General features: G+C 42.8%; 1 protein-coding gene across 1 annotated transcript in view; it reads left to right on the forward strand.

Moving 5' to 3' along the window:
* The window catches only part of SCARB2 (scavenger receptor class B member 2), a 34,961-nt gene extending 9,027 nt beyond the window's left edge, over positions 1-25,934 (forward strand). The window contains exons 2-12 of the mRNA XM_019534251.1: positions 4,006-4,163; positions 7,840-7,987; positions 9,384-9,572; positions 11,619-11,710; positions 13,054-13,173; positions 14,788-14,966; positions 16,719-16,837; positions 17,867-17,940; positions 20,428-20,479; positions 22,686-22,844; positions 25,057-25,934. Of these exons, the coding sequence (XP_019389796.1) occupies positions 4,006-4,163; positions 7,840-7,987; positions 9,384-9,572; positions 11,619-11,710; positions 13,054-13,173; positions 14,788-14,966; positions 16,719-16,837; positions 17,867-17,940; positions 20,428-20,479; positions 22,686-22,844; positions 25,057-25,098 (1,332 nt within the window). The 3' untranslated portion in view covers positions 25,099-25,934. The remainder of the gene's footprint in view (positions 1-4,005; positions 4,164-7,839; positions 7,988-9,383; positions 9,573-11,618; positions 11,711-13,053; positions 13,174-14,787; positions 14,967-16,718; positions 16,838-17,866; positions 17,941-20,427; positions 20,480-22,685; positions 22,845-25,056) is intronic.
* The last annotated feature ends 230 nt before the right edge of the window (positions 25,935-26,164 follow it).

Consider the following 26,164-nt stretch of genomic DNA (forward strand, 5'->3'; position numbering starts at 1 on the left):
CCCCCCCAGCCCAGGCTCTGTGGCTGTCAGCAGCTACTCAGAACCTGGGATAGCTGCAAACATCTGCTGCCTCTTCTGCCCCAGCCCCAGCCGCCTCCCAGCCCCAGGGTCTGGGGAGGCAGCAGATACTGGCAATGCTCCCTGCTGTGCTGCCCTCGCCACTGCTTCTGCAGAGCAGCATTGGAACCCAGTGCAGCAGGGCATAGCGGGGTGGGGGGGCGTAGAAAGTTGCCTGCTGCTCCGAGCTCCTCCTGCCCTGGCCGCACTTCACCCGCAGGCGGTGGCAGCAGCAAGGGGCACAATCCTGCATGCTGCCCACACTGCTCCCCTGCACACAGGGGAAGTGTGACCTGGCAGCATGGAGCTTGCAGCAGCAGGCAGCTTTCTGTGTGGCCCCTCTGTGCACTACTGCTCTGGGTCACGCGTGCTGTGCTCTGGAGGGCCCAGGGGAGGGCAGCAAGGCCAGAGCACAGCGTGTGGGACCCAGAGCAGCAGCAACACACAGCCACACCCCTTTGCAAACCCCCCGGGCATAGGGTGTGTTGGGGGTTGTGTGGTGTTTGTGGGGTGTGTGGCTCTGGTATACATTGTCCTGTCCTACAGTCAGCACTGGAGTGGGTGGGGTGTGTGCATGTGTGTGTCTGCGTCTGTGTTTGGTTTGTGAGACCTCCCCATTACACCCCCTCCTCCTCCCCCCCAACGGTGAAGCAGCAGGTGGGGGTGCTGGTGCCTGGCTCTGGCCAGGCATGCACGTTGCAGCAAGGAGCCTAGTCACCGTTGGGCTGTTTGTTTCCCCGGTGCTTCCCAAACCTGTGGGGCACAGGAAGGAAGCCCCAGGCAGAGGAGCCAGCTGTTTTCCCTGCCCCAGCTTGCTCCAGTGCACGGGGCTTCACTCCTGTGCCCCATCAGTGAGGGGAGTGCAGGGGAACTAAATGGCCCTGCAGGGGCTATGCTCCTCTCAGTGCTGGCTGGAGCCAGGTACCAGGATTGAGCAGAGTCTGCCCCCCCAGCCCCGGCTGCCTGCCAGGGCTGTGTGCCATAGGGGGAGTATGGGGGGTCCCCATACCCCTCCCCCCTCACACCCACACCCTGCACTGCTGCCTGCCCCTTGGGCGAGGGGTCCATGCTGCAGCCAGCCCCATGCTCTGCACTCCCACACAGCTACAGCCCCGCTCCAGGCCCTGGCCGGCTGCCGGAAGGGAGCAGGACACGGGGGAAGCCTGCAGCATCAGCCCTGCCCCATGCTAGCGGGCCCTTCCACCCATGAGTTTGGGACCAAGGCATACTCTCAGATGTATCTGAAATAAATACACACGCTCATATACATGTGCATGCGTATGTATTTTAGAGGGGTGTAGGTTGTAGCCATGCTAGTGTAAGGACATAGGCAGACAAGGTTCTTTTATTAGACCAACTTAAATAGTTGGAAAACAATTATTAAGGAACCTTTCAGGTTCAAAAACCCTTTGTCAGGCTAAGGAAGTTTCAGCAGTTGGTGTGTGCTCTTCCTGGATGGAATGAAAGGTAAAGAAGCCAGAGGCTGGGCTGGTATGCATACAAGACAGTGAAAATGTAGATTGAGGAGTCAATGGGTGAGAGACAGGCGGGGGGGGAGAGCTAGAGAAGGGGGATGAATAATGGAGACATACCTGGCGAGTCGGATGTCAGGCAGGTTATAATGTGTCATAAATACAATGTTTATATTTAGTCCATGATTTTTAGTATCCAGGCGTTGGATGAAGTGGAGTTCATAGGCTCGTCTCTGGGAGGTGTTTTGTAAGTTTCCTTTGAGGATCAGGACTGAGAGAGTGGTTTTCTTGTGAGAAATGTGCCCCCACAGGTAATTGGGTATTCTTGTCTTTGATAGATTTCTAGTGTGCATCATTCTGGTGTGCAGTTGTTGTTTGGTCTCTCCTATGTATTTTCCATCCGGGCATTTGTTTCTTCGGATTATGTTTCTGGAGGTGCAGCTGTAAGATCCAGGAATGTAGTTTAGATGCATCTGAGATGGGTTTAGGGAGTGTTTTTAAATTTCATTTTATAGATATAGATATTAACGTGTTATGTGTAGGCAAAGTGAATTGCACATCTTGAATGAAAAGCAGTCATATTCCTAAGTGTCACTATTTGGGGTGATCTGCTTTACCACTTGGGAATATTGCACCTATCCCATGCTCAGTCACATTGATAATGGTTTTTTTACCACACCATGTACTTTTGATCTAATTATTAGAAAACCCCAAAAACATGGGGAGAGGAAATGGCAGTTGAAGCTGGAAGAGCCAGAACAACTCCTGAAGCAAGTACTGTTGATGAAATTAAAATCTCATAAACACCAGCCAAAAAATGGCATTTGTCCAGTCCATTATGCTTGTGAGCTTGGGTTTACAATACTTGACTTGTTTTCTCCAAAGAAAAAAAGAGTGTTGATGTGATCCATTTAGTTGCAAATTATTTCTCCTCCTTTCCCTCCCCCCTTCTGCCTCCTGATGATGCTAGCACTGAAAATATGGTTTCTTTGTATTTTTTCTTGAATAGCTTTACTTACTGATCCAAACTTACCCCTGGTGTCATTGTGCTGACTTCAGTGGAACTGAAGACATAGAAATGTTGATATTTTTATTTTGGCTTTCAGGGCACTGCTATGTGTGAGCTGTAAGGCATTGCTAAAAAAGAAAGCACTTTGGGCTTGAGACTTGTGTATCTGGTTTTTAGAAGAAATACATAAAAGTGGAGTGGTGACTCTTCCCTTCCTACCAATGCAGACACTACAAAGGAATTGCTAATACAGTGTTTATGTGGTGCTGTAACAACATGGGAGCCTGTAAGCATTCTCTTGGAGACCTCTGTAAAATATAAGATGAGCTACTAGTAGGTGATTTAGGCTCTGCATATGTTAGCACTTCTGTGTGAGGACCTAAAATAGTTCACGTATTTGTACAGCAAAACTTCCTCACCCTGCTGGAATTGGACTTTCTTAAAGAAATTAATGATAAATGAAGCTCAGCCTCCCTTCAAGTTGTACCAGTCCTAAAGTGCCTATGCTAGGACTGCTCAGCCCCAGACGTCATTTGCTTGCTCTCTCTAGCTGTTCAACTTCAGTTTCCTTACATAGAGGAAGACAGCAACCCTCTTGCCTCAGTGAGTCAGCAGAAGCTACTCAGCATTTCTTTTGCGGGATCAACATCTAACAGGAAGAGATGGTTCAGGCAAATGCTGCAACCTGCTTCAGGTCTTTAATCCTTTGGTGTATTTGTGCAAGTGTTGCACAAGAATAGTTTTGCTGTCACTGAAGTTGATTCCACAAGGAAGTTATATTATGAGGGCCTGGTGTCTGGAGGTACTGAGAGACCTAGGTGAGGCTCCAAAGTGTGGAAGGGGTGAGTTTAACCCATGTTTCCTAGAACACCAGATTCTGATCCTCTGTGAAAATAGCCACTTTCCCAGTTAAGAAGCAGCCTGCTTCAGAAGAAACCACTGGTGGAATAAGTTATGATTAGACTCTGAAGAAAATTGGATATTCAAGGAGCAACTTCAACCTGAGAACAAGAAAGATATTGGAATCTGGTCCTTTATTTCTGTAATAATTTTAAAAAATTCTGTACTCCAAATAAAAACAGATTTCAGGGAGAGAACAATGCCATTCATTATAAAATAGGTGCAGGCTTTGTCAGACCTCAGAACCCGGGATTTTATGGTACGGACACTAGAATAATTTGCTGTGTCCTTGCTGGCAGTCCTACACTCCAGGAAATGTAAGATAGAAATTTGAGGGGGGAAAAAGACAGCAAGCCTTTCTGTATCATGGGGTGCACATGCTGGAAACACTTAGGCATACAATTGGTTTCAATTGGGTGACTCCATGCTTGAAGGTATGCATGCACACAAGCATTTGCAGGGGCTCTGAGCATATTGGCTATCCTTATTCCAAGAGCAGATTCTTAGATTCTTCTCCCTCCAACAAAGACTCTCCAATACAACTTGATATTTTTGTTTTTCTTCTAGGAAAAAGTATTAAAGAATGGCACAGAAACCTTTAAAGTCTGGGAGAACCCTCCTCCACCTGTCTACATGCAGTTCTATTTCTTTAATTTGACAAATCCTTTAGAAGTGATTAATGGAGCAACCCCTTTTGTGGAGGAAATAGGGCCATATACCTACAGGTGAGTGATTCACTAGCTATTTACACAAGCAGGTGTTGGGGTGGGAAAGCAAAGAAGAGAAAAGAACTATGGGTGCCTATACATGTGCTCCAAGGTATTCTAATTGGAACACGTCGGAGCAAACTCAATTAATCGAGTTTGCTGGAGTGTCCACTTGCTGCACCAGCACACGTATTCAGTGTACCACATTTCAGAATGGCAGTAGGGGCGCTTTAACCAAAGCTTGTCAAATGAGCTTTAGTTAAAGTGCCTCTGCTGCAATTTTGAAACAAGACATTGAATACACGTGACAGTGCTGCATATTCATTAGAACGACTCTCTGGGAGCCCATCCCAAAGCACATATGTAAACACTCTGGTCCCGTAGCAGGCTTTCTAGAAAAAAGGTACCTGTAACTATGTTATGTGCTAAGGTACAAAGGAGGAAGTAAAAATGTTGTCCTTTTTGGGAGCCAGTTTTTATCTGTGCAGGGGACAGTTACAAGAGGGGAAAGTATGAAGATTTTCTTCAGCCAACCACTTTGTGGACCTTATTTAGGTCCTGAAGTAATTGCCCTCATTAAAGAGACTGGGGAAGATGCAGGACAAAGAGGGGCCACGAACAGGGATGGAGATCCCAGCTCCTGATGGGCTGCAGCTCCACACCATTCATCACAGGCCTATGCTTAGTGGCACAATATGGTCCGTGTGTCTTTTAAAGTCACTACAGTTCAGCTTTCCTCTACAATCTGATTCTGCTCCCCCGTACACACCAGTGTAAAGTGGGAGTGACACTATTGCACTGGGGTTTTGTGCTTTTTAAAACTGGGGTAAGGAGGATACTTAAGAACTTATTTCTTCATTGGCTGCACCATGTACAGTCACTTGCAGCCATACAAACTGGGAACCAGGCCCCTAGCAGTGGTTGAAAAGATCCTGTGGAGTGGAAGGGAGAATCTTCTTTGTTAATGTTTTAGAGCCATATGAACTTATGGGAATGTCTTCCAATTTAATTTCTCTCCTTTCTGTCTTTTTCCTCCCACACCTTGGCATCCTTTTGCTCTCACTGCCTGTCCTGCTTTTGTCACTCCCTCTTCTCTTCCCTTCTGCTGTCCATCCCTCTGTATTTCATCACTGTATTCAATCCAGGTCCTTCCCTGTCTTGTTCCTCCAGACCTTCTGGCTGCTGTTCTGTAGTGTAGTAGCTCTGCTTGTGCAGCATCCATGCTGCTGCCGTTTGCTAGTGCAGCAGCTCTGACAAACCATGTGAAGTGTTTTGGCAGAACTTGCACTGATAACTTGTCAAAGGTACCACTCCCCCATTGTCAGACAAGTAAATTGAGCCAGCTCTACCTTTTATAAGGCCCTATATGAAATCATGCATGCAGGGTCCTCCATCTCCTGACACTTATGTCCCATCCCTGTCTTCTTCCTTCCTCTCATCCTCTTCAGGATGTACTCCCCCTGTCCCCCCCATACTTCTCCCTACACATACGTGTGAGGATAAGTATCTTCCATGAGCAAGAAAGCCAGCAGGTAGAGTATCACTGAATATCAATGATCCGAGTGGGGAAAAATTGATAGAAGAATTCAGTCCCTGCTGAGGTTCTTTGGCTCCAGTGCCCAATGAGATGGAGAGCAGGGATTCAGGGATAGTAGTGGGGTTTGGAGACAAGGTATGTACATGTTGAGAGCCATGTCTTGCTGATGTGTAGGGCTTTGGTTAGTTATCTCCCAGGATGTGTATTTTGTGGGAACGCTGATTGTGTTTCAGGCTGGTGTAACTCGGATAGCCTGGGGTGGCACTTTGGACAGTCTTACGATTCGGTGTCTGTTCCTCATTTAGTTTTTATTGCTTTGGTTTTGTTTGAACAGGATTATATTGTGTATTGCTTTCTCCAGTAGAGAAGTAGACATGCTAGAAACCGGAGTTTTGTTTTCCACCAGATCATGGTCTTTCCATGGCTCTGACTTCCCCCAGTTACGCCCTGGGTGGGGTGGTTGTAAATTTTATATATTATTCTACTAGCTGTGGCCAGAAAATTAATATTAATCTGAATGTTTAGACTGTGACTCAGCAAAATGCTTGAGAAGATGCTTAACTTTAATCATGCGAGTGCTTAAAATAGATGCATTGAATTATAAGCATATAAGTGTTTTGCACATTGGTAGAATGCAGGATGGTTTTGGAATGAACTGTCTCAGAAATGGGAGGACCAGTCTTGTGACTGATAAGAGTGAGACTGTGCAAACTTAAAGGGCTAACAGAAACTCTGCCTGCTGGTCAGATGGTTGAGTTTTAAAACAAAGCATGTTTTCCTTCTGTGGACTGTAAGCCCTGTAAACACAGGGACATTCAATTGCCAGTGTTGTAGGGGCAGAGAAAGCTGTAAGCAGCATCATTTGGTTCTATGCATAACAAAGTGGCACTAGTGAACAAATTTGTCATCTTAAATCATGTTTACTGGTTTTATAGTGTGTAGATTTATTCTAAAGTGCAGTTTACTTATCTGTCAAACCATGGTGAGTTCAGAGGACTGGCTGTACCTGGTTTTACCCATATTTAAGGGTTTTGTTTTTTTTTTTTAAATCTTTGTTTGAGACCCCCTGGGCATGTCTACAAGAGATGTTTACTGTGCAGTTGACTTACAAACTGCACAGTAAATGTCTCAGCATCTGCACGTATACCCCTGTTAGGGTGCAGGAAACTCATGAACTTGTAAATTCAAGTTCTAGCCTGCTGCAGAGTTTTTTCATGTACAGTAACACATGTGTGGGCACTGACTCATCTGGCTGGGGCATGAGGGTGCTTCAGTGTGGGGGCTGCTTGCTGGCTAGCTCTGCTCTGAAGCACCTTGTGCCTCAGCCAGCTTCTCCGCAACATTTGAAGCCCCATCGGAGCAGCTCTGGGCTGGCAAGTTGACCCCCTCAGATCCTCTGCCAGCCCAGGCTGCTCTGACTGGGCCGCACTTGCTGCACCCAAATAAACTCTGGAGCAATAAGCCCTGGAGTTTATTCGTATATATTAATTGCATGTGTAGACACACCCTCCTATTTCCATCCCAAAGTGAGTTTTATTTTACATCTTGCTGTAGTTTCTGTCTGGGAGTAAATTTTGCTCTTGGTAAAGAAGTGAAAATATAATTTTCAAACTGTGCTTCAAGTACAGAGCCACTACTCCAGGCTTTAAACCGTTTTGTTGCATCCTAAGTTATCATCTTGCTTCTGCCATCTTCTTCCGAAGCCTGTACAAGAAACATAATGTTATCTCGAACATTATCTGCAATACTCTAGCTAGCATACACATCTCCATATATGCAACACAACTATGCAGTGACCTGATAAAGAATGTCTTGAATTTAAAAGCTTGTCTAACTGCACAGTTGGTCTAGTAAAAGATATTACCCAAGAAATCCTTGCCTCTTGCTCATCTCTTGCAGGCATTTCAACACAAAACAAAAAAGTAGAGTGCAGTAAAAAACTGAGGTAGGATTTTTCCATAGCATCCCACATTAGTTTGATTCAGCTTTCATTGGGGCCCAGAGAATGAGAGGAGTTAGGTCAATGCTGAGTGATTCTTTGAAAATCTCACCTTTCATATTTATGCTTTTAAACCTGGGGTAAGAAAACCATTATAAATGGCACTAAAATGATATTTTGCAGTTTCAAAGTGCATTATGAAATCTTCTGTTTCCCAGAGAGTACAGGCCAAGAGTGAGTGTTCACATTTTGGAGAATGGCACCAAAGTATCAGCTCTTAACCCAAAAACCTATGTATTTGATCCAGAGAAGTCCATTGGAGACCCGGAAGTGGATCTGATCAGGACTGTAAATGTTCCTGCAGTGGTGAGTTCAGTTTAGTCTACATCTGGAATATTTCTGCAATATGGCAACTACTTGCTGTTATAATGCACAATTATTATCTTCAGAGCACTTTGACTTCCAAGTAGGTATTTGTCATGACAGCTCTTTGAGAGGTAAAAAGCACTGGTGGAACTCGGTGCTTTACTCAGAAAGGTCATGGAATCTCCATCCTTGGAGGCTTTTAAGACGCAGCTAGACAAAGCCTTGGCTGGGATTATCTAGTTGAAGATGGTCCTGCTTTGCGTAGATTGTTAGACTAGATAACCTCCTGAGTCCGCTTCCAACCCGAATCTTCTATGATTCCGATTGTTACAGGTAATGCAGAAGAGTCAGGGAAACACTTACCTATTTTTTTTTTAAAGATAATTGACATTTAGACAAGGATAAATTAAATAGTTCTTGTCAAATACTGTACTGAAGTCCAGACATCTCTGGTGTCACGGGGATTAGTAAAACCAGTAATTCTCCATCTTCTCAAATTTAATAAGTGCAGGGTAGGTAGGAAACTGTCAGGTAGAGTCTGTAACAGTTCATAAACAGAATTCCTTGAAAATCAGTTTTGGGACTGATCTTATATATAAACCATATTTAATTAATAAATCCAATTTATCAAATAAATTTAACATTTAAAGATGCATCCAATTTCCTATGGCTTAAGGGAGCACTGGTCATGGAAGATAATAAATATATCCTAAATTTAGTTAACAATAATGATACCTGGGCTCACATAGGGATCCTTCATGCTAGTGCATTTTGAATGCAGTTATTACACATGATTCCCTTGATGTTTTTTTGAGAGCCATGTTATAAAGCTGTACTGTGGACTATATTTAAAGGGTCAGTTTATGACACTGTCAGATACTATTTGAAAAAAAATCATGCCCACATTCATCTAAGGAATTGCTTTCTCACACCTCGTCCTACCTAGTGTGATTCTGATGCCAGTATGGGGTGTATGTAATCACTTGTATCACCCTGTTCTTACACCTGTTTTTGCTTTTTTTCACTCTTGCTTTTTTGCTTTTTGGTATGCCACAACTTTCTGAAGGTGAAATTCAGGTACTTCTCTGGCAATAGGCTTCTGTGCTTAAGACCAATAATCTCTGTTCAGCAAATCGCATACATTCTTAAGACTGTTCTTAACTCAGTGCTTTGCTGACTAGAGATGGACTTAAATATGCACTCCTATGAAAACTGATCTCTGTAAGAAACTACATAAATAACTTCTGACACCAGTACATTGTCTCTTATCATCCTGTTAGAAATAATGAAATGAAACTGTCCTTCATGCTTGTATATTGTTCTGTTAAATGTCTGTGTGCAATTGTACATTTATTACAATGACAGTCCATTTATCCTTTGTCTTCTCTCGTGTCAGACTGCAATGGAATGGGTGCAGACAAGTCCCCTGCACCTGCCCCTACAGCTGATACTACTATATTACAGAGAAGAACTGTTTATGACACGTACCGTTCATGAATTACTGTGGGGCTACAAAGATAGGCTTCTGTCAACCATTCATCTCTTATATCCTGAGGTGGATTCGGAGTTTGGTTTATTTAACAAGGTAACTTATTTTTAACATCTTGCTTTCCAGAGCATTAAATTGAATCATATAGAGGTTTACCATAGATGTAAAGTACGGCTGTGGTTTCTGGATCAGTTAAAATATCTGGATATACTAAGCCAATAGGGGTAGTTTATAAGAGAGAAAGTTGGAGTGAAGGCAAAGGAAATAGATATTTCTTCACTGGAAGGGTTACAGCTAACTTTCATTACTTTGGACCACAGTCCAGGAGTTGTACAGCTCTTTTAGTAGTAGGATCAGCAGTAGTCAGGAGTGTCTTTTTCACCTCCCACTTGACTAAAAGTCTCAAACTTTTGTAAGTTTGACCTTGCTGCTGCTGCTGCCATTGTTCCCTAGTATGCTAATGCACTCTTCTAGAACTGATTAGTAGGAAAACTCAGTGGGGGAAATGTGGCAGCTCATTTACTTAACAGTATTTCATTGAGGTAATGCATTAGGTTTGTGCTGCAGCAATTGTGCTGGCTTCCAGTTTTTTCTAGTTGCATGTAGGTCAGCTTGTTGATTCAGTTTCTTATGTTTTATCATGATTTGGGCCCTGGGAATCTTGGGTACTTCTTTTCTCTTTTTGATAGCAACTGAATTGCAATCAATAATCCCTCCATGTACTGCCTGGTGCATAGGAAGGAAAGATAGGCTCAAAGCAGCTGGCTCTGACCTTTTTTGGGCAATCTTACCTGCTGGCATTTATCCTTTTTTGAACGTTTGCTGAAGAGCTTTAAAGATGCCACAAACACTTTTTTTATTTTCAGAAGAACTGATTTATTGGGTGGGAAATGTTAAGGAAAAAAGGCCAAGTTAAACACAGCTTCCTTCCCTGAGGAAGTGTCTGCTTCAGAACCTACATTGGGCCATGTTTGTGCTACAAAGTTTTGCCAGCAGATCTCAAGTTCATTTGGCAGAATTGTGTGTTCACACTCAAAGATTTTCTGTGGAGTCTGAGCCCTCCTTTCTTCCCAGAGAGACCATTTTTACCACTAAATTAAGGTTTATACAACTCCTGGCTAGCCAACAGAAGGCATGTGGAGATGCTTCCAGCTGATAGCCCCTTCTACAGCTGGTGCCTTTCCAGGGTGCACAGGCAGACAGAAGTGCAGCTCTGAGCTGTAACTCAGACCCTTTTCTGCGAAACATTGTGTTATAAGGTTACCCCAGACCAAACAGAAGTTCACTGTTGGTTCCAGGGGGGAGGCAAAACTTGCTGGGGTCCCTGCAGCCAGACTCCCATAGCAATGGCCAGGTTCTTTGCCAGTGTTCACTGTTTTCAGAATGGGGGCGGGGGGGAGGCAGTAGAGGGAGCTCATTTTTGGGACTTCCCAGCCAGTGCTGAAGGGTGGGAGCCCACCCCCTATATCTTGAGCCCACCCCCTATATCTTGGGGAAGGTGGGTGCTAAAAAAACCTCCAGATTGAACTCCTGCTGCCCCCTTTCCCCCTACCATTCTGAAAACAGCGGACAGGCAGGGAGCTCCCAGACACAAGTTACAAAAGATGCTACATTTTGAAACGGCTTCATCTGATACCTCATGCTATAGGGGTCCAGATTTTCACCGGATTGACCACTTTTGAAACTGTCTGCAGCTGTTCACTTGTTTGGTCACAGCTATAAACTGCTTTCTGTGACCAGATTGGGTGAAAATTGTTACTTCTCTTTGTGTCCTTTGTGCTCCCATGGCACAACTGCTGAATGGAGACATGCAGAGCTGTCAAAAGTGTTCAGATGTGTAGGTGGCTTGGCAGTTTGGCAGGGGCAGCTGCTGTCTCCCACTAGAACTTCTGGTAGCAGAGGAGTTAAACATAGACAAGGCCTTAATTATTCTCACCTTCTTTATAATCCAGGTAGAGTCTAATAAATCTCACCTTCCCCAGGGAGTCAGCAACAGCTAATCCATAGCTCCCAGCAGAGTACTAACACATGGGAACAGAAAGGGTCCATGGCATACATCTTCAGTCCTGTTGCAGGGCATCGGCCATGGAGAGTGGCTGGAAGGGTATAGAGAAAGTAAAATCTGATGTGTTTTATTTCTAGATGAATGGGACAGATGATGGGGAATATGTTTTCCTAAGTGGGTCAAGGAACTACCTTAACTTTTCAAGGATTGTGGAGTGGAAAGGAAAAAAGTAAGTTGCCGTATCAAATGCTGTGGAACTTCTAACTTCTTTAGAGACCTTTCAGTCAGCTAACATAACTCCTTCTGTCCCTTCTTATTAATCCACTGAGTGCAGAGCCTCATAATAATACTAACAATAATAGTTTTAATTGTAATTGTTGCAGTATCCATTCTCAGAGAGACATAGTTAGCCAGTTAGTGTGAAGTCAAGTAGAAGCAGGACACATTTGCATTTTAGGAGACTAACAGAAGTAGATGTATATACTTTGTATCAATTCTTAACATTATTGCCCTCAAACCACCAGCTGATGCAAATGGCAGGCTGGGCTGGTGTCAGGATCTCTGGTTCTTGACAGCCACCAGCACATGTACACCCATGCATGGGCAGCCAGGAATGGTGGAACACATGTTATTTTAAATGCAACTTTTCTCAGAGCTATTTGTATCATGGAAGAACAGTGTAAGAACAACCAGCTATCCAATTCTTTTCTTCTTGGGTTGTTTCTTCACTAGAAAAACTGGTATTTATCACCTGCATTCAGCTCATCCTTATTCACCCAACCTGGGTACAACCCTTAGTGAAGAAGAGGCGGTATTTAGTTTGAATCATGTTAAGGTATATGGATTAAAATCACAACTGCCTCATTTTCCCTAGAAGTGTAACAGAGACTAGTTAACCCTGAACCATGGTAGGCTATCTCTTATGTCTTCACTGCAAGAAAAGTATAAATGTACAACAACGTGACTAGTATGTATTAACGACCTGGCTGTAAAAACCCTTCTGGAGACGTATCCATCTAGTTTTTCTATAACGTAAGTGGTGAGGTGATCTGTTTGGGGGTCCATAGTCTGATATTTCTCTGCATATTGATTTTTCCAAACATAGATTGCACTTTTAGTTAGTTAGCAGTAATTTGCTCCACTAGATCCAATGTTGGGAAGAGCACATAATAGCATGATACCAAGACTCTGTCCATGCCCCACTTCTCCCTACCCATCTGCTTCCAGAGCATAACTTTGCTTGTTCATTTTATGCCCATGTTTGCACCTGTTCCATGTCAGTGACCCCAAACTGAATTACTCAAGAAACAGTGAAAATAATATGCAGTTAGTGAAAATACTTGCCAGCAATTGTTTGCCTTGGGAATCATTCTTAAGGCCAGTTTCTATCTTGCACTTGGGCACCAGTTTAAAGGGGATATAAATGTGTTCCATTTATGCTGCCAGAGCTGTGTAAATAAGACTTGGTATAAATGGGAAGCAGACCCTCCTTGTGCCTCCCAGGCCGAAAACTCATTGTCTCGTCATTGTAAATAATTCTTTAACCGTTTCTCTCCTCTTCATTGACTTGAGGTCTCTGGATTGGTGGACCACAAAGACTTGTAATATGATCAATGGGACAGATGGAAATTCTTTCCATCCTCTGATAAGCAAAGATGAAAAACTCTATGTTTTTGCTTCTGACTTCTGCAGGTAAGAAGAAGAAACACCTTTTGGATTCTGGATCCAAGTGTTTATACTGGATTATATAGAGGTTTCTAGTTGAATGAACTTTTCCACCATTTTCTATTTTAAAGGCTTTGTTCCTTTAAATACCTATGTTCTTTATTCTCCCTCACTAAAAATTAGAAGTGAATCATCCCTAAAAATTAAACAGAACCAATCTACATCTAGTTACAGATGGCCTGTTTTGTGACAAACATTAAATGAATATCTGAGTTAAATCCCGACAAACCTGCACAATTCCCTCATTAAGCAGGGTGTGAGGGGGTTTGCTACAGAAACAGGTTTAAACAAATCCCAGCTGAAACTTTTTTCATTCTGAAATACTCCTGAATATTTTGCTTTGCTAATGGCATCCTAGAATGTATCATGCAATTGCAGTTAGTTAGAATAAGGGCGCTGCATGTCCACACATGTCCCAAGGCAGCAGGGATGTGGGAAAGCCTGACGTTTTCCTTCTGCTGTCCCATCTTTCAGCCTCCTCCCTCTGGTTTCTCTAGTATTGCAAAACAATATCACCTGTAGTGTTTTGTGTTTAGATGAAGAAAATATTCTACTTCAAATGAATCCAGGCAAACTTGGGGGTTGAAGAATGGCTGCCTGTGCTCAGTTTACCTGCTCTATTTTTTTTTTCACTGTCATTCTTATAGATGTGGCATTTGTGGCACATATAGTTTCAATATTTCTTAAACAGCTCTAACTCCAGAGATGGTCTTGGGGGCTTGAGAGAGGCCCCAAAATCCTGAGGATATGTGTCTTTAACCTCAGAGGGCTATATGTATTTTTTTTTTTCTTTTAAGGTTCATCCATTGTATTCAAAGGCATGGCAAGGTATGTGGGGCTTGCTCCAAAGCCTGTTAAAATCAATGGAAAGACAACCATTCAACCAAAAGACTACTGTTCAGTCCAGTGAATCTTAGATCAGGCTTGTAGCATACTGTAAATACAAATGGGTGCGCACATGTCTATTTGGAGGGTGTACAGCAGGTGTGTCAAACTTATTCAGCCCGTGGGCTGAATGAATGTCTGTGGGCTGGACCATGACCAACTCCTTGTGGAGTGGTCTAGCCCGTGTGCTGTCTGCAATGGACCTAGCACTTCAGGTAGCAGGGGAGTTGGTCTGGGATGCTGTGTGCAGCCTCCACCCCAACACATGCAGCTTTTGATTCCATCCCACGTGCTGTGGGCAGCTTGCCCCATTGCAGCCACAGGGACCAGGTGCACAGTGAGCTCTGGGGCTGCTGTGTGCTGCATGTGGTACATGGCACGTGGGGCTGGACCAGCCATGTGTGCTGCATGTAGCATGGGGCTGGCATGGGAAGTGTGTTCCATGCAGGAACCTGTGGACCTGTGCTATACAATGGATCCAAGTTGAGCATGCACCTCATGTCAGCCCTCTGTGCTGCATGCATTATGCATGGCTGATCCATCCTCATGCACCACCAGCACATGTGGTTGGTCTACCTGCCAGCCAGATCAAATGTCTTCACAGGTCAGTTCTGGTCTCTCGACCGCATTTGTGATGACATGGGTTAATGAGTGCTTATGCCCAGTAATTCAGGTTCTTGCTTTTCTTCCCTACAGATCTCTGTATTTGACGTTTGACAGCTTTAGGAGTGTGGCAGGTATCCCTGCCTATCGCTTTGTGCCCCCTGAAGAGCTCTTTGCTAATACTTCTGTTAATCCAGACAATGCTGGATTCTGTGTGCCAGCAGGAAACTGCCCTGGAACAGGTGTCCTGAATGTCAGCATCTGCAAGCAGGGTATGTGACCAAACAATGGGTAGGGTCAGTGAGAGAAATGTTTCTATGGCAATTTTTTTTTTTTTTTTTTTGATGAACTAGAACACATGCAAGTGGTTAGCCAGACTCATGTGAGGAGGCAAGTACTCTCAACTCCAAAGGAAGTTGAAAGAGCTCTACATTTCATAGGATCAGGCACTGTATACCCAGCAGTATTTTTTATTTTATTTTTTAAAAAATCTTGTAGTAGTGAAGAAAAATCATTTAAAAATGTACTCCCCCAAAAATATTGTCTGCTTCAGCTGTAGCTTAAATCATATGAAGCAGAAGAATGGAGTAGGAGCCACCTGGTAAAGGGAAGAGCTGTTACAGCTAGTGCTAACCTGTGCAGCATTTTCTCATCCTAATGGGTGAAATACTATATGCAGAGCTCCACTAGAGCTCTGGCATATAAGCTTTTGTGCTGGCTGATTACACCTGGGGGGAGCTTTACCCACTGTGAAAATAAGGTATTAGGCTGTCAGAGACTGGAAATGGGCTTTTACTGTCACAGCAGACTTCATGAAGGGAAGATTCTTTCTGTGTTCTAGAGCAGCCTGGGGCAAATGAAAGAGTCTCCTATGGACTCATGTTATTATGTTAAATGTCACTTGTCCACTCACCATAAACTTGGTTTTGTGCTGTCTTCAGTGCTTTCCACCTCTACTGTGAAGGTCAGCTCTGGTGGCATAGAAATTGTAATCCACCTTATGTGGCAGGGGAAATGTAATGTATGCAGTCCATGAAGGCAGTTTTCCTTAAGTGCTTCCAGGGGTAACTGTTCTTCTGGCGTGGTGTAGTACTTGCAGAGGTGTTGGGGCTTAAAGCCCACTTTATGGAAATGGGAGGTTCCTCCCTAGCTTGCCCCTGTGGCTGTACAGCTGAGGGCAGGCAAAACTTGGGGGCATCCAAACCGCAAGCCTCCAGGCTTGAGGCTGCATGTAGGAATATCTGAATTCCCTGGCGGGGGTGGAAGATATTTACCAATTGCTTATGTTTCTGGACTGACTCATGGATTTGGACTTGATTTGGCTTGGAACATGGAAACTTTCTTTTAAAAAAAGAACTTAAACTTGGCAGAGTGTTTGGAGGTGTGTATATCTAAAAAAAAAAAAAAAAAAAAAAAGAAAAAAGAAAAGAACTTAACCTCAGTCTTTACTGGCAATAATCAGTGCGAGTCATTTTAAATGACTTCTTCAGTGGGGCTTGTCCTGGGCTTGCAGTTTCATGGGTTCTTAAGTGCTTTGCTGTATTGCTTTAATCAGATCTCAAGCAGACCAACACTACAGAAACTGAGAATGTTCACACAACATGGCTGATACAAAGGCCCTCATGCCCAACTCATATAACTTGCTACAGATCCTGTGGCTTCTGTAGGACTAAGTTTAAGGGCTTTGCAGGATCAAGACCTACCAGAGAAGATGGGAGAAAACCAACCACAAGTAACATGTTACTGGAAAGTGCTTGAATACGACAGACTAGAACAGCATTTGGGAAAGAATTAAATGTAGATGAACCATAAAAAAGAGTTCCATAAGTATTCTCTCTTTTCTTAATGAATTTATCTCTGGACAGTTGGTATGTACATTAGTGATGCTGTTGCTTACACTGTCCTATTGGAACTTGTTTTGTGGTGTGTTTAGGGAAGTGCAGCAACTTTTTCTTTGTTCTGTGACACTGATTTGTATGGCTGGGGATCCAGTAAAAATGTACTCTTTGTTTTTGACATTTCAGGTGCCCCCATATTTTTATCATCCCCACATTTTTACCAAGCAGACAAAAAGTATATTAACAGCATACGGGGCATGAATCCAAAAAAGGAAGATCATGAGATATTCCTAGATCTCAATCCAGTAAGTATATGTCATACTTAGCTAGGTAATAAGAATCATGTCACTTTCCTGTTATGTCCCAGTAATTTAAAGTAATGCTGGTAGCTTGGCAATGATGAGAGAAACAGGTTAATACCTTTCTCTGGAGCCCACAATGTTGGTTCTCCCACTTCCCCTGCCTCTACAGACCTTCCAGTTGTTGTTTCACCATTTCCATCGTAGTGAAAAAGTAAGTAAATTGAGGGACCTCAGAAATCAGGTTTCCATGTTTAGATGGCTCAGAAATCCAAAGGCAGAGAGGACAATGTTCACAAAATGCCTTCCTGACAGCCAAGGCATCCATTAGGAAATGTACATAAATGTAGTCTGACCCCTGCCCCCCCCCCCCAGTTTGCTCTTAGTAATTAGGAGCATTGGAAAATATTCCCATTTTACTTCAATTGTGGTGCCTCTTGGACCATGGGGGGGAGAAACAAGGAAATATCTGCCAAAGAAAACAATACAACATTTCTGAACTTAAATTCCTGGAGCACATGTTGCATTTGTCCCTGGGTAAGATGTGCCTATGTTTGTCTGAGAACAAAAATATTCTGGGATTGGCATGCACACACATCATCCTTCTAAGCAGGGTTTAATGAGTGGTTGAATGCACTACTATTTTTCTGCTGTTGATTCAATGATGCAATCCTGGGATAATTGTATAGATTTGGCAATATTCCAGGATAAATTGTTATTACCTCTTACCTGGTGGGTTTTTAGGATTTATCCCAGGACTATGAACCCAGGTCCACTGTATGCTTGCACTTTGTCCTGAGATAAAATAGTTTATCGTAGGATAAATGCAATGTCTGTTTGCAGTCTTAGACTATTGCGTCCCTAGGGCATGGACTTACAAACCCTGTCATAACCGGTAGAGATGGTGACACCATTTTTCTCATCCTACAAACCAGTCCATATCACCAGGAAAACTGAGTTGCAGTCATACTTTAAAAATGTTTTTTATTACACAATAACCTTTTATTAAACTAGAAGTTTACCTTTATTTCACAGTTGACAGGGGTGCTCCTCCAAGCAGCCAAGCGAATCCAGATCAACATCTACATCAAAAAAATGCCTGAATTTTTGTAAGTATTTACCTTTTGTGGCTAGGAGTTTCAGGGTGGCTTAACCTGGCTCCCTAATTTAAATAGCTTTTTTTTTTTTTTATACTGCCTTTTTGAGGAAATAGAACTGATAGATGTACCTAAGTCTAGGTGAATCTGAACTGGAAGATGAGGGGATAACTCCTTTTACATTTGTCCTGGGGATATAGTTATTTCCATAAAACAGAGAAGACTGTGGTACACTTTAGCACCATATATCTCAACTGGTGAAGGCCTAACATTGAAACATGAGTGGGTGCCAGGGACCCCAAAAAATAGCACAAAATAATTTAATTTTTTTTAAAGGAACTTAAAATGTGGGGAAACTCATTCCTCTACCATAAATCATTTTTAATGTATACTTTCATTATTTGATTTTCTATTTTTTTGATGCAAGTAATCATCAATAAAGTGATATAAGACCCAAATGTATGGAACATCAGAAAAAAATTTGGGACTGAAGTTTGGGGTTGCCCTTTTAGAAGTGGGAGATATGAGAGAATTGCTTTCTAAAAGCAATGCTATTTTTCATGTAAGTTTTCAGTGAATTGTGTAAATCATGAGAATCTCTATGAAAGCTCCTTTTTTTTGGTATGTTTGTAGACGCGCAGAACACTAGCCTGATGCTGCTCTCATACTATATTATCTTTGTTACACTCCCTTGGTTTCGGGGAGTTACTCTTGCTTTACACAGACATCAGTGGCTGTGTCTACATGAGACGTTAACTGTGTAGTCACTACTGCTCAGTAACCCAAATTACTGTGCAGTAGCACCAACAAACGGCTTTTTCGGGGCAGTGCAGTAGCCCCAAGGCTACTGGTGCTTCACGGGTTCTGCCACACGACACTACTGCACAGTAGTCTCAGGTTACTGTGCAGCCAGTGTCTCATACAGACATGGCCAGTAAGATCAGAATCTGGCCAAATATACCAAATACAGGATATACACAAGGAACAACTGTGACCTCTAGCAAGACCTAAATTAAGGATACATTTGGACATTATCAGTACACACCTGTCATCTTGCTTAGCATTCCTTCAAAAACGTGTTAAACTGTAGTTGTCAAAAGGAGTTAGAAATCTGAGTTTTGCCACACAGAGTGTGGAGACCCAGCAAGGATATGTTTTAGGGGGTGGGTCAAAATACTGTAAAAAAAAATATATATATTTTTTCTTAATATTTAGTGTCACACCAAAAGATAATAGGAAGAAAAGATAATAGGAAGAACTGGGCCCAGTTAGGGCTACTTTTTTCCTGCTCCAGAGTTTGGGTTTATTTCACTATGAGAGCACAGTGGTCAATATGCTGAGGGGAGGAAAGCTTTCCCTGTTCCAGGTTTGAGGAATGATCCAACCCTAACATTAGGAGCAAGAATCACCCAAATTAAGTCTCTGATCTCATTTATAATCTCAGATACTATTCATCCACAAGCAAAGTGTCCATTTTATTCTTCACTTGTTGGGTATGTTCTGATTTAATTTTCTGAGATTTGCCTCCAGTTAGAGGACATGATAGGTATTCCAGCTGAGTTGTCCAACAGCTTGTTTTACCTGATGCCATGTCCTTGGACTTGTTGACTCCAAAGTAGGCTATGCTATACTGGTGACCTGCTTCCTGAGCTTGCTCTCAAACTGATAGGTATTAGCGAAGAAGTTAGGAGAGACTGACTAATCCACAGCAACTTGACAATGCAGCTTCCTGTGGTTATGTGAGTGATAAGAGACTTATTATCATGGAGGTGTGCATGCACCCATAGATAACCAAGATTTCTGCTGCCACTTTCGCCAGACCCAGATGATGGGGCTGTGTGGATGTAGGAATGATAGCAGAAGTTAGCTGGGAGTTTAACTGAAAATAATGAGACTTCCTGCAAAAGACTTCACAGTTCCCACATGATCCTCTATGTTTGAGGCTTTTCACACAACATGTATAAGGAAAGATGTCTCATATGCCCTAATTTTTTTGTGACACTGCAGCCAAAGACAGTATTTCCTTATCAGCCTCTCTCTTCTCTAGTGGCATGAGATGTCACATCAGAACACCTTAAAATTCCAGCCGTACTGTTACTATTAACACTAAACTGCTCAGTTTTTATATAGTTATATACTGTCATCTTGACTGTATTTTCAGCCTTCGGCAAAATCCCCCCAAATTTTCTGGGATGATTTTCTGGGCTAGTTTACAACTGGGCTGGGATAGTTTGACAGGAATGATCCTGCCTTTGAGTAGGGAGTTGAACTAGATGACCTCCTGAGGTCCCTTCCAACCCTAATTTTCTATGGTTCTATGATTTATTTCCCTAATTTGGAAGAGGAGGATAAAAACTAAAGAAAAATAAGATGGGTTTAGAGCTTTCACCTGGAAAATTTTCCATCTTGCTTGCTATATTCTAATCTGTCTGGGAAAAGCAGGAATCATTGTAAAAACTCAGTGCTTTACTATTGTTTGTTTTTGTTTTTTTTATACAGTGACACAGGCAAGATCAGAACACTGATTTTCCCTGTGATGTATATAAATGAGGTAAATATTTTAAATGATTTCATTGTAGTACTGCATGTCTAGTAAAAGGATAATAACTTTGGGCTTGTCTGGGTTACTGGACTGCTGCTGCTGTTATAACTGAACCAGCAATGAGATGACAGCAGAACCCCTTAGAGATGTGACTGATGCTTTCAGAGGGTCTTTTTTGCTGACTTTGCTATGTGACCTCTTCAAATGACAGAAGTCAAGCCATTGAAGCAGCCTTCTTTTAACTATATCCATAATAGTGGCTTTGCTGTCAGAGCTACATTGTCTTAGCTTTTCACACCCTAGCTGACAAAGGGTGTGTCAGCAAAACTTTGTGCTATGGACTGAACCATAAAAGCCACATATAGAAAGCTATGTGATATTTTTCAAGAGACTGTGGTATTAATCTTGGTATCATTCACGTGGTAGCAGCTGTGTTCTGACTAGTCTGTGCCCCTTATGGTTTCATAGTCTTATAGATTCTTTTGAATGCAGTTTCCTTTATTTCCAAAGCTGGCGATTCTCAACTGAGGTTACTGTGGCACCCTGGCATGCCACAAGACCCTTTTAAGGGTGCTGTGGCACCAGGACTCTGTGCAAGGAGGTAAGCACTCACTCCTTCACTTGTATGGCACTCTGTGTTGCCCCAGGATTCTGTGGAAGAGCTCCCCGAGCTGCTTCTCTGGGAGGTCTCACTCCTGCTTCCCATCCGTTGGCAGGCCCTGTGCCGACTGCCTTCACACTCCAAGCAGCAAGCTTTGCTGCAGTTGGGCAGATGGACATGGGACTACACTTCTCAGCCTGGCTTATTTACCCACTCCTCCCATGTTCCTGCAGCAGCAGGAGGGGCTGTGAGGGCAGGTGTCTCTGGGCCTCGGCATGCAGGTTCCCAGAGGAGCAGCTGCAGCAACAGGACTTGCACATCCTGTTGGGTACAGGCAGGGAGGAGGCAGGTGACAGAAATAGTGGGGCATGGCGGAGTCCTGTCTTTGCTGTCCTTGCCTGGCACCAGCCTCTGTGCCTTCAGCAGCCACTGGCATTCCCTTCTCCTGCAAAGACAGCTGCCTCCTTCAGGGATCTAATGACTCGGTCCTAAGTTTCTCAGTCTGCCCTGTTGAGCAGCCCCTGCCCTCCGCTGCCTGCCCTGCCACCCTATGAGATCCTTTTAAGGGTATGGCGTGGTGTAAGAAGGTAAGCACTGTAAGACATAAATTAGTCTTTATATGGGGTGCCACTAAATCCAGGAAAGTCAAAACGTTTGGGAACCACTGTCTTAAATTGTGGTGTGGTGTGCGATGAGCTCTTAAAAAGCTGCCACATTCTACCACAGGGAGGAAAGCCTCCAGAAGAAAATGCAAGACTTGTCTTCCCCACAGTAACTGTAGCAATATATTATTATCCCCTATGTCTCCTGTCAGCCTGAAGGATGGAAAGGTCCGTATTGATTGGGCTTTTTGGAGGGCCTCTGTAATCCTGCAAGGCACTTTTTCACTGTGGTGGTGACTATACCATAGCTAGTGTGTCTCTTCTGGTTGAAGAGAATCCCGTAATTTATCCTCAAAATGCCTCTGAGGGAGCCATTATGAGGCCTAGCTCATCAGCTGAAAGGCACTTCCAGAGTACAGAGGTATTGCACTAGTGGAATCACTGACCCAACAACTTGGTGGGAGCTGATAGTGTTTGTGAATTTAAGACTGAATTAATCAGTACTGGTGGATTATTATTAGATATTCCAAATCTGGGGTAACATCAGAAAGTGTCTGATAGGCTTTTGGTTCTTGGGTGGCAGAAGTGAGAAATTTGTTCTGTCCTGAAGGAAGTTATTTTTGTCTAAACTTTCCAGAGGGGCTAGTGATTTTCAGTGTTTCACCTTTTGAGGAGTCTGGTTTCCAGAAAGTTCTATCTACCTTAATCAGTTTACGAAAGCAGCCATATGATATGGTTGCCTGGCATAGCAGGAGGGCCCTTCCAGCCCTGGGATATTAAGTTGGGCATCAAGAAAACACTTGTCACTGTTGGATATGCAGGCCAGAATCCCTCCTGCTGCTAAATGAGAGAGAGGCATTTTAACGAGAGAAAATTTATTAAATAGCAGGCTAGGCAGAGCAGATCTCGCTGTCTTCCTACTCGGCTTATGTTAAGCAACGTGGTATGGCATAAAGGATGTTCTAAATGTGTTCGTTCTTTCTTTCTCTCTCTCGACCTTCTTGTTCTCCAGAGTGTTTTGATTGATGAAGCATCTGCCAGTAAGCTGAAATACGCTCTGTTTGAAGCCACTCTATTAAAGAACATCCCTTTTGTAATCATGGCACTTGGTATTATTTTTGGGATCATTTTCATTGTGCTTGTGTGTAGGTCCCGTGGAACAAAGGATGAGGTTAGTAGTAGCTGAATTTCACACTCTTTTTTTTCCTGTCTTTCTGGGTTTGTTTTTTTTTTTTATAGACTGTTGTTGTTTTACCTGTTGGGGTCCCATAACTTTTGCTGCTGCTTTCTGTTTTTAAAATGCTCTAATAAACCCTAAGTAAGTGCAACCAACAAAGCTATACAGTTAATTTAAGATGCATAAGGTGGGTGATTTTATTTTTATGCCTAATTCTTTTGCTAGCTAGTCATAAAAAGAAGTCAGTCTAGTGAACTCTGAAGGGTAAGATCCAAAAAAACCTACCCATATTTAACTGACATTTTGACAGTGCCATCTTGAGAGAGACGTGTGATATGGTTTTGGTCCCTTACCCCCCCCCCCCCTTTTCTTGTGAAACTTTGCCCAAGGTTCCTCCAAAATCAGTTAAATCCAGATCTGGCAGTGCCTGCCAGAGATGAATCTAAACCAAGCCCCAATTCTGCACGCGCACACAAATGTTAGGCAAATTCCAGTTCTCAACCCTTCCTTGTAACTTGGGCTCATTCAGCTGTATTGTCCCATTCAAGGCCCACATTAGAGAATTGAAATGGTGTTAACCTTGCAATTATAACCTCATACCCTCAGCAGCTCCAGTGGATTAATCCTCCAAACTTCTGCTATCATTTTACATTATAATTTAAATAAAAACATATAAGTTGTACAGTTCAGTACTGTACAAAATTATATATGATTAACACTGTTCCATATGTATATTCCTGGTGTGTAGTGTTACAAATGAGCATGTTGGTATTAAGGTTGTCAGTGCTTTGAGTAGTTCAGAGCCAAACTTTTACCCTCCTGCGACAGTGGTGTTCTCTGGATGGACTGCCTGAACAGAGACAGACGGAGCAATCTAGGAAGCTTTGAGGCCTCTATCTGCTGTGGTTCAAGGATGATGTTGGCTTTTATTCCATATTCTAAGCAGGTTCTTTCATTACAGGAAAAAACAGCCAACATTCTCAGATGAACATTGTATGTGCCGTTTCTCAGCTTGCAAGGACTTGGTGATCCTGATCTTACCTCTTACCTCAGGGATGGTGGTGGTGATGAGATTATTGTGGCAAAATGCCAAGGGAGGGACACACTATCTTTCTGCCGCCTGGCAGATTCCCTTCAAATAGTGGCCACCCCCATTTGAAACCTTTGGTTTCATTCTTGCATGGCTGAGCAGGAGCCCTTGGATAGCTTTTCACCAGGGAATGCTTAATGACTGAGGCCCTGCCTCCTTTATGGGAGGGTCTGGTTCTTTTTTGCTTCACCTTCTTTGTTTCTTCTTTCCTTCCCTGCCGGACTGGCAGGCTCAGCCTTAGAGCCCAAAGCAGACCCCCTGGTTCTGGCCAACGCAACTGACCTCTCATCCTTAATCTAGCAACATCAGATACATCCATCTCTCCAAGTTCTTCAGCACAGTTGCAGGAAATGCAAGGACAATGGAACACTTGAATGTCCTGTTTTCTCTATATCAGCTTTCTGTTTCCTGCAAACAGCGTGATCAGAGAGGACCATGAAAGTAATACAGCCATAGCTGTTGAGTTTTACTGTAGCTTTCTGTATCCTAACAGGGCTGCATGTGTAAACGCTGAGACGTTTACTGTGCAGTTAAGTAGTCAACTATACAGTAAACATCTCGTGTAGATAATAATCTCATTCATATGCTGTCCATCTCCTCTTCTAGTGTCATCACAGGAGATGTTTTGTAAGCCCTGACATCAGTCCCTATGACATTTCCAGGGCACATAGTAGGAGCGTGCCTGTTGCCCTACAGTAATGTAGTGTGCCCTCTTCTTTCGCCTCCCCATGGATGGCTGAGAAGAAGAGGCATGCTGTGCTGTGAGCTGGCTTGCATACTAAAAGTCATACAGCAGCTGCAGCTGTTCTGCCCTGACATCAAATCAAGAATACTGGGAAGGCTCCTGAAATCGTTCTTCTTGTACATCTATGCAGTTGTCACATACAAGCTATGCTCTGGTGCTTTTTAGCGTATTTGTTCCCTTGCAGCTTGTTGGCTGAAAGTTGGGCCTACTGGATGATAAATCCCAGGATCTCTCTTTCCTGCATTGATTTTTTTTTTTTTCCACTAGTACATTTGTCTTCCTCCAGTCCTCTGTGACCTTCAGGCCTTAACTTTGAAAACTGTCGAATGCCCTGCTGTTAACTTTGCTTTCTTGCCATTTTTATCTTCCAGGGTACTGAAGACGAAAGGGCTTCACTCATCAGGACATCCTAGTATTTTCTCCCTAACAAGTGAGCTTGATGAATAAACTATGCAAGCCAATCTAATACCAACCACTATGCAGCCTTCTCCACTGTGGAAAAATGATCATGCTTATTATGATTATTCATAATACCGGGTATGAGGAAAACTGGAACACAATTGAAGGAGGTGACTGTTCTTACCAGCTGCTAAGCTATGATTTTAAAATTTAGATTTTAAAGTGGCTTGATATTCTGCATTTTCATACTCTGAAATGTAGTATTTAATATCCTCAGTGCTATCTCTTTTTTTTTTTTTTTTTAACACAGGAAAGCCATAGACACTCATAGCCACAGACTTAAACATGATGATTCGTTATTAGGATTATGTGAGGTATATTTGCAAAAGCACCTTTGTGACTTGGGTTTCTGTGTGTTTAAGACTCTTGAAAATAGAACATGATCTTCTAAATCACATGTGAACACTTGAAAATGGTGCCCTTAGTCTAATATGTATATAGTACATCAGACTTCTTATCGTCAGTGCATACATTGACTGCTTAATAGTTGTCATTCTTTAGTCCTTTTATCTCCAAAACTTATTTTTGATTCTAAACTAAATGCTGTTTTAACACTAATAGTCACCAGCTGTAAAAAAGCTTTACATAACACATTTTCTTACAGCAGTCTGACATATCTTAGTGTTGCTTGAAATCCCATTGTGTTCTATCAATAAACTTCCTTTCCAGGTTTTCCATTCCAGTTTTAATTGGTTGAGGGTATGATAGAGAGTTATTTTTTTAGTGTCTGAGGTGTCTCACGAGTACCTTTCATGTGGTGGATTGTAGATGTAAACTTTGCCAGATTATTTGCAGTTGCATTCGTTATTTAAGAAACACGTAGCTCTTCCACACTAAGGTACATTTGGAAACTAAAGAAAAACAGTGTGAATGTTTAAAATAGTGATAATTTTAAAAATCCCACGTTTAAAATATCATGAAGAAGGAACTTTTGTAGATCATAATAGAAAGAGTATTCTTACTGAAAAGTGCTTCCCTCAAATAAAGGCAGTGAAACCAGATTTTAAAGTATCATTATTT

The sequence above is a fragment of the Crocodylus porosus genome, unplaced genomic scaffold, assembly GCF_001723895.1.
Source record: "Crocodylus porosus isolate Cpor-Errol unplaced genomic scaffold, CroPor_comp1, whole genome shotgun sequence".
NCBI classification, from domain to species: domain Eukaryota; kingdom Metazoa; phylum Chordata; order Crocodylia; family Crocodylidae; genus Crocodylus; species Crocodylus porosus.